Source organism: Pleurodeles waltl, chromosome 7 (genome assembly GCF_031143425.1).
Source record: "Pleurodeles waltl isolate 20211129_DDA chromosome 7, aPleWal1.hap1.20221129, whole genome shotgun sequence".
Classification (NCBI taxonomy): domain Eukaryota; kingdom Metazoa; phylum Chordata; class Amphibia; order Caudata; family Salamandridae; genus Pleurodeles; species Pleurodeles waltl.
In genome coordinates, this window is record NC_090446.1 from 598201335 (window position 1) to 598209519 (window position 8185).

Here is an 8185-nt window from a genome sequence, read left to right on the forward strand (position 1 = left end):
CCTTCCTGCAGAGAAAGCTGCAGCTGCCTCTCGTTTCCGGGCTTCTCACTCCAGCACTGGGTCCCTGCCAGTGCTGCGAGCGCCGCAGCTCTCAGTTGCGAGAGTCAAGGACTGTGCCCAGTGTGGGGGTGTGCTTATTGCTGTCACCACCCCTTACACACGCCCTCCTGCTCTGGAAGCGACTCTAGGCTTCAGGGCGCCCGGGTACCTTCCACTGCTGGGTAAACCCTCAAAAGCCCTGGATGTGCGTGCACTGCGGCTCCTGAGACTTGACCTGTTACGCTCTGTGACCAACTGCAACCTGTGCCATAGGCGACCACCTGAGGCTTGTGCACCTTGTGACCTCCAGGGCTTGGCGCGCTCTGTGAGCACCTGAGACCTGTGCGCCGTGTGACTTCCTGAGATCTGGTGCGATCTGTGCCCTCCAGAAACCTGGTGCGCTCAGTGCCCATCTGAGACCTGTGCCGTCTGCGACCACCTGAGAACTGCGCGCTGTGTGTCCCCATGAGGCTTGGTGCGCTCTGTGACCACTTGAAACCTGTGTGTCCTGTGACCTCCTGAGGCTTGATGCACTCTGTGACCACCGGGAGACCTGTTGCGCTCTGTGACCACCTGAGAGCTGGTGCGCTGTGTGCCCTCCTGAAACGTGATGCGCTCTGGGAGAACCTAAAGCCTGTGCGCTCTGTGACCTCCTGAGACCTTGTGCGCTCTGCGAGCACCCGTGACCTGGTGCGCTTTGTGACCACCTGTGACCTGTGCACTTGGTGACCACTTGTGACCTGGTGCGCTATGTGACCTCCGCCCTGAGACCTGGTGCGCTCAGTGACCTCCTGAGACCTGCTGCTCTGAGTGACCTCCTGAGACCTGGTGCGCACTGTGACCTCTGCCCTGCGACCTTGTGCGCTCTGTGACCTCCTGAGACCTAGTGCGCTCTATGACCTCCTGAAACACGTTGCGCTTTGTGTCCACCTGTGACCTGGTGCGGTCTGTGACCTCTGCCCTTTGACTTTGTGCGCTCTGTGATCTCCTGAGACCTGATGCACTATGTGACCTCCTGAGACCTGGTGCGCTCTGTGACCTCTGCCCTGCGACCTTGTGCGCTCTGTGACCTCCTGAGACCTGGCGCTCTCTTGAAACCTGGTGCGCTCTGTAACGTCTACCTTGAGACCTGGTGCGCTTTGTGACCACCTGAGACCCCATGCGCTCTTTGACCACTTGTGACCTGGTGCGCTATATGACCTCCTGAGGCCTGGTGCGCTCTTTGACCTCGTGAGACCTGGTCCTCTCTGTGATTAGTTGAGACCTGGTGCACTCCGTAACCTCTACCCTGAGACCTGGTACGCTTTGCGACCTTCTGAGACCAGTGCGCCCTGGGACGCCTTGTTCTCTGGGACCTGCTGCCCCTCACAACTGCCCTTGTGTCGTTCTACCCTGTGGGACCAGTTTCTTCTTGTCTTTAAACAGTCTGTCCGGAGATCCGCGAGTTCTGCCATCCGGGACGTGCTGCCCAGAGACTAGATGCCTTCTGGTTCTGCTGCCCTCGGGGACCTACTGCCCTCTAATACCCGCTGCAACTGGTCCTAAGACATTCTGCCCTTTACCTTGCTTCAGTTGTCTGAGAGCTGCTCCCACGAGATATGCTGTCCTTGAGAAACACTGACCCACTTCCTCTGTGACAAGCCCTGGTGCACCGTGAGATTAGCAGACATCCGTCGTAACAATGAGACGGACAAGCATCACTCGGACACCACAGTACTAAAGAGGCAGCCTTCAGCATGCTTTCGACAGCCTTGTTAATTCCGGGCTCCGACAATAGCTCATAGAAACTAAACGGAGACGCGCCTATGTGGAACAGATCCGAGACTCTCATGTGACAGACTCGCCAACCTCTACTCTTCAGTCCCACTGCAGCGGTTCCGACTACCTGCAATCTAACAGCCCACCGTGGCAGACTCACACTTCTCTGCTCTGAGATCCCTCGGTAACACTCACTTACCAATCCAGACACCTGTTGGGCTATGATGGATGAATCCTGATTCAGGGCGTGAAGGTGCAGTGACCCCTCGTGCACAGCAAAGACAAGCTGTGCGGCGCAGAGCCCACTAGGCTGCAGTGGCACCCGTCCTTGGCCGGTCCCCTTCAGGCAGCAGGGAATATTAGTGGAAGAGGGACACAGAGCATTAGAGTTCAACAGTGCGCTACTGGCCTGGAGCAGCGGAGTCCAGCGGCGACCCTTTGCCCTAGGACGGTAGAGCCCCGCAGTCAACGTGCCCTTGGTCTGGGGCAGTAGAGTCCAGCAGTGCGCCATTGGTCTGGGGCTGAAGATTCCAGCAGTGCGCCATTGGTCTGGGGCAGTAGAATCTGCAGGGCGCCATTGACCTGGGGCTGAAGAGTCCAGCGGCGCACGTTGGCCTGGGGCAGTAGAGAATAGCGGTACGCCATTGGCCTGAAACAGTAGTCAGGCGGAGCGCCATTGGACTAGCCGGAGCAGTGAGAGGCTGCAAGTACCATCCCGTGACCTGAGGAACCCATGCCGAGGCTCCTGCATGAGGGCCACAGACTGTGCTGACCATGGTATTGAGATGGAGGAGGTCACTCTGGTCGCTCTGGACCTCCTCAATGCTTCCCACAACGGCAGCCTCGAAGAGCCCTGGAGCCCTCCATATAGCCCTGTGGAGGCCACCCTCATCTTGTTCGCAGGGGTCACCATCATCATCTCCGACCTCTTTGGTAACGTGCTGGTGGTCGTGGCTGTGCGCACAAGCCGGGCCCTGCGAGCACCACAGAACCTCTTCCTGGTGTCCCTTGCCTCGGCGGACCTGATGGTGGGCACCGTGATCATTCCCTTCTCACTGGCCAATGAGGTGATGGGCTACTGGCACTTTGGCAGCGTGTGGTGCAGTCTTTACCTGGCGCTGGATGTCCTGCTCTGCACCTCCTCCATCGTGCACCTCTGCGCCATCAGCCTGGACCGCTACTGGTCGGTGACCAATGCCATCACCTACAACCTCCAAAGGACGCCCAGGAGGATCAAGATCACTATCGCCGTGGTGTGGCTCATTTCGGCCACCATCGCCCTGCCCCCGCTCTTCATGACCAAGCACGAGCTCTGGCAGTGCCCCCTGAACGACGAAACGTGGTACGTGCTGGCGTCCTGCACCGTGTCCTTCTTCGCGCCCTGCCTCATCATGCTCCTGGTCTATTGCCGCATCTACCGTGTGGCCAAGCAGAGGACCACCGCGCTCTATCCTGTCAGAAACGGGTCCTTGGCAGCGAAGCCCTCCCCGTCCGAGGGCTCCGTCGGTGCGGACGACAATTACGACCCGGAGAACGCCAGCAGCCAGAGCTCAGGGTACCCCCAGCCCGAAGTGGAGCCAGAGAACGAGGACTTGGAGGAAAACAGCACCTCGTCCTCGACACCCAAGGGAAAGGTTCCCCGGCTGACCCAAAACAGGAGAGTGGAGGAGTCACCGGCCCTGGACTCTAAGGGCAAGAAAAGGCTGTCGTGGCCCGTTAGCCGACGCCAGCAGCAGAGGCGAGACCGCTCCATTTCCTTGTCCAAGGTCCGCCTGGCTCAGATGCGGGAAAAGAGGTTCACCTTCGTCCTGGCCATGGTGATCGGAGGCTTTGTGATCTGCTGGTTCCCCTTCTTCTTCACTTACAGCCTGGAGTCGGTGTGCCGCGAGGCCTGCGCCATCCCCCAGGCGCTCTTCAACTTCTTCTTCTGGATAGGCTACTGCAACAGCTGCCTCAACCCAGTCCTGTACACCGTCTTCAACCAGGACTTCCGCAAGGCCTTCAAGAGGATCCTGCGTCGAACCAGCAGAAGGGTCCTGGGTAGAGGGCTGCGGTGACCCCTTAGTGAATGACGTGGACAGTTCTGACGTCTCACTGCAGGGTTTGTGCAGTAGTGAGTCCATGGTGCAGGATTTTGGCCACAATGTGTCCAGGGAGAAGAATTTCTGCCGGGATGTGCAGGATTTGGACCAGAATAAGCCTCAGTGATACAGGTTACATTTAAACACAGGTGCAAGCAATGGGCCACACTCACCCATCAGGGCAGGGTATGCTTGTTAAAGGGCATGGCCCGCAGCCAGCCTCGTGTGTGCAAGGGCACTGTGAGGGGCTTCGCTTGGCGGGTATGGCACATTCTGGCCCCCTTGTTGGGTACAGACCCGGCCTTCCATCTTCAGAACTCCGCTCTGATGTGTTTTTCAGAGCTTCAACGCTCCATTTCCGACAGAAACGAATGTATTTCACTTTCTGCACAGAACTTCACCCACTGGCAGAATTTTACCGCTCTCCGGCACCCCAGAACTTCGCCTTCATAGAAAACGATGGCTCCAAAGGTTCACTTCTTGTGCAAGCTCCAGAGTTCTACACTCTATACACAGCACCGAGATTTGACCTTCTGTGCAAAACGTCAGCTTTTCCCTTCCGGTGCAAACTTACAGATTTAACCTACTGCGTGCAGTTTTACATTTTCACTTCATGTACAGATTTTGAATGTCCCTGGCGGTGCAGAACGTTACTTTTTGACAGTACAAAAGGTTCCCTTCCGGTACAGAACTACAGAACTTCGCCCACTGGACAGAACTTTCACAGGTCCCAAAAAATCCAGAAAAACACCCTCTCTGCAGAACTCCTGGACTTTCCCTCCTGTGCAGATGGCGCCACCGAGCCTCACCCAGTCTGAAAGAGACACCCCACGTGTATAAACGTCTGCAATTTGTAAATATATTATTTTTTTACTGTCATTAAAATATTGGTCAGACTTTTTGTAGGTATTTAAGAAGCCCTGCTTGCACGAAATTCAACCCTTTGCTAACAGGATAAGGGCTGGTCCCAAAAAAGACTGCATGAATGGTCCAATGTAGCATATGGAAATCAGCGGGGCGAGGTGCATTGTGGGTTGTGGTGTGGGGTATCGGGTTAGGCACCTTTGTGCTGATGACTGCTGAGTTCATGCCTGTTGTTATTCGATATTTCGTGCAGACGAGAGACTCTCTTCAGGACAAAAGACCTGGTGTTAATTGGGGGTTCCAGGGTTGACTGGCACATTGGGGGTGGGAGAGAAAGCACATTTTACACCACTGTGTCCAAGAGTAAGTAATGTGGACTCTGCTCAGCACCCTGTGGAGCGTGGACCACCCCTGAGTATGTCCCTCTCCCCTGGTGCTGGACTCTGTTCCCATGTGTTCTACCCACACTCATCCAGCGCTTCTCCGGAGGGAGTTTGACTATCTTCTTGGGAGCTACTAGTTATATACCTAGGACTTTATCCTGCTTTCAGTGGTATATGTACTGGAGTCTACAGGGATATACCATACCAATAGTACACTGGCAATGTAGCATAGAGCTAATGTGTAGTCCTGGGGGTGCACTGCTATACTCTGTGCCAAGAGTACCCTGGTAATGTAGCATAGAGTTAATGTGTAGTCCTGGGAGTGTGGTATGCTCCGTGCCAGGAGTACCCTGGTAATGTAGCTTAGAGCTAATGTGTAGTCCTGGGAGTGTGGTATGCTCCGTGCCAGGAGTACCCTGGCAATGTAGCTTAGAGCTAATGTGTAGTCCTGAGTTAATGTGTAGTCCTAGGAGTGTGGTATACTCCGTGCCAGGAGTACCCTGGTAATGTAGCATAGAGCAAATGTGTAGTCCTGGGGGTGCACTGGTATACTCTGTGCCAAGAGTACCCTGGTAATGTAGCATAGAGTTAATGTGTAGCCCTGAGCTAATGTGTAATCCTGGGAGTGTGGTATACTCCGTGCCAGGAGTACCCTGGCAATGTAGCATAGAGCTAATGTCTATTCCTGAGCTAATGTGTAGTCCTGGGAGTATGATATACTCCGTGCCAGGAGTACCCTGGCAATGTAGCATAGAGCTAATGTGTAGTCCTGCTGGTGTACTGGTATACTCTGTGCCAGCAGCACCCTCGTAATGTAGCATAGAGCTAATGTGTAGTCCTGGGAGTGTGGTATGCTCCGTGCCAGGAGTACCCTAGTAATGAAGCTTAGAACTAATGTGTAGTCTGGGAGTGTGGTATGCTCCGTGCCAGGAGTACCCTGGCAATGTAGCATAGAGCTAATGTGTAGTCCTGGGAGTGTGTAATGTGTAGTCCTGGGAGTATGGTATGCTCCGTGCCAGGAGTACCCTGGCAATGTAGCATAGAGCTAATGTGTAGTCCTGGGAGTGTGGTATACTCCGTGCCAGGAGCACCCTTGTAATGTAGCTTAGAGCTAATGTGTAGTCCTGGGAGTGTGGTATGCTCCGTGCCAGGAGTACCCTGGCAATGTAGCGTAGAGCTAATGTGTAGTCCTGAGTTAATGTGTAGTCCTAGGAGTGTGGTATACTCCGTGCCAGGAGTACCCTGGTAATGTAGCATAGAGCTAATGTGTAGTCCTGGGGGTGCACTGGTATACTCCGTGCCAAGAGTACCCTGGTAATGTAGCATAGAGTTAATTTGTAGCCCTGAGCTAATGTGTAGTCCTGGGAGTGTGGTGTACTCCGTGCCAGGAGTACCCTGGCGATGTAGCATAGAGCTAATGTCTAGTCCTGACCTAATGTGTAGTCCTGGGAGTATGGTATATTCTGTGCCAGGAGTACCCTGGCAATGTAGCATAGAGCTAAAGTGTAGTCCTGGGGTGCACTGGTATACTCCGTGCCAGGAGCATCCTCGTAATGTAGCATAGAGCTAATGTGTAGTCCTGGGAGTGTGGTATGCTCCGTGCCAGGAGTACCCTGATAATGTAGCTTAGAGCTAATGTGTAGTCCTGGGAGTGTGGTATGCTCCGTGCCAGGAGTACCCTGGCAATGTAGCATAGAGCTAATGTGTAGTCCTGGGAGTGTGTAATGTGTAGTCCTGGGAGTATGGTGTGCTCCGTGCCAGGAGTACCCTAGCAATGTAGCATAGAGCTAATGTGTGGTCCTGGGAGTGTTGTATACTCCGTGCCAGGAGCACCCTGTAATGTAGCTTAGAGCTAATGTGTAGTCCTGGGAGTGTGGTAGGCTCTGTGCCAGGAGTACCCTTGCAATGTAGCATAGAGCTAATATGTAGTCCTGAGCTAATGTGTAGTCCTGGGAGTGTGGTATACTCAGTGCCAGAAGTACCCTTGTAATGTAGCATAGAGCTAATGTGTAGTCCTGAGCTAATGTGTAATCCTGGGGGTGCACTGGTATGCACTGTGTCAGGAGTACCCTGGTAATGTCGCATAGAGCTAATGTGTAGTCCTGGGAGTGTGGTATAGTCCGTGCCAGGAGTACCCTTGCAATGTAGCATAGAGCTAATATGTAGTCCTGAGCTAATGTGTAGTCCTGGGAGTGTGGTATACTCAGTGCCAGAAGTACCCTTGTAATGTAGCATAGAGCTAATGTGTAGTCCTGAGCTAATGTGTAATCCTGGGGGTGCACTGGTATGCACTGTGTCAGGAGTACCCTGGTAATGTCGCATAGAGCTAATGTGTAGTCCTGGGAGTGTGGTAGGCTCTGTGCCAGGAGTACCCTTGCAATGTAGCATAGAGCTAATATGTAGTCCTGAGCTAATGTGTAGTCCTGGGAGTGTGGTATACTCAGTGCCAGAAGTACCCTTGTAATGTAGCATAGAGCTAATGTGTAGTCCTGAGCTAATGTGTAATCCTGGGGGTGCACTGGTATGCACTGTGTCAGGAGTACCCTGGTAATGTCGCATAGAGCTAATGTGTAGTCCTGGGAGTGTGGTATAGTCCGTGCCAGGAGTACCCTGGCAATGTAGCTTAGAGTTAATGTGTAGTCCTGGGAGTGTGGTATGCACCGTGCCAGGAGTACCCTGGTAATGTAGCATAGAGCTAATGTGTAGTCCTGAGCTAATGTGTAGTCCTGGGAGTGTGGTATACTCAGTGCCAGGAGTACTCTGGCAATGTAGCATAGAGCTAATGTGTAGTCCTGGGACTGTGGTATGCTCCCTGCCAGGAGTACCCTGGTAATGTAGCATAGAGCTAATGTGTAGTCCTAGGGGTGCACTGGTATACTCCGTGCCAGGAGCACCCTGGTAATGTAGCATAGAGATAATGTGTAGTCCTGGGAGTGTGGTATACTCCGTGCCAGGAGAACCCTGCCAGTGTAGCATAGAGCTAATGTGTAGTCCTTGGAGTGTGGTATGCTCCGTGCCAGGAGTACCCTGGCAATGTAGCATAGAGCTAATGTGTAGTCC

The 8185-nt window shown here is 53.8% G+C and overlaps 1 protein-coding gene across 1 annotated transcript; it reads left to right on the forward strand.

Moving 5' to 3' along the window:
• The first annotated feature begins 212 nt into the window (after window positions 1–212).
• On the forward strand, window positions 213–4769 carry LOC138304437 (alpha-2Db adrenergic receptor-like). The gene has a single exon (XM_069244487.1). It carries the CDS (start codon window positions 2547–2549, stop codon window positions 3852–3854), a length of 1308 nt encoding a protein of 435 aa, XP_069100588.1. The 5' UTR covers window positions 213–2546; the 3' UTR covers window positions 3855–4769.
• Window positions 4770–8185: the final 3416 nt, after the last annotated feature.

Coding starts and splice junctions, on each gene's coding strand:
- LOC138304437 (XM_069244487.1), top strand. CDS start 2,547: ATGAGGGCCACAGACTGTGCTGACCATGGTATTGAGATGGAGGAGGTC.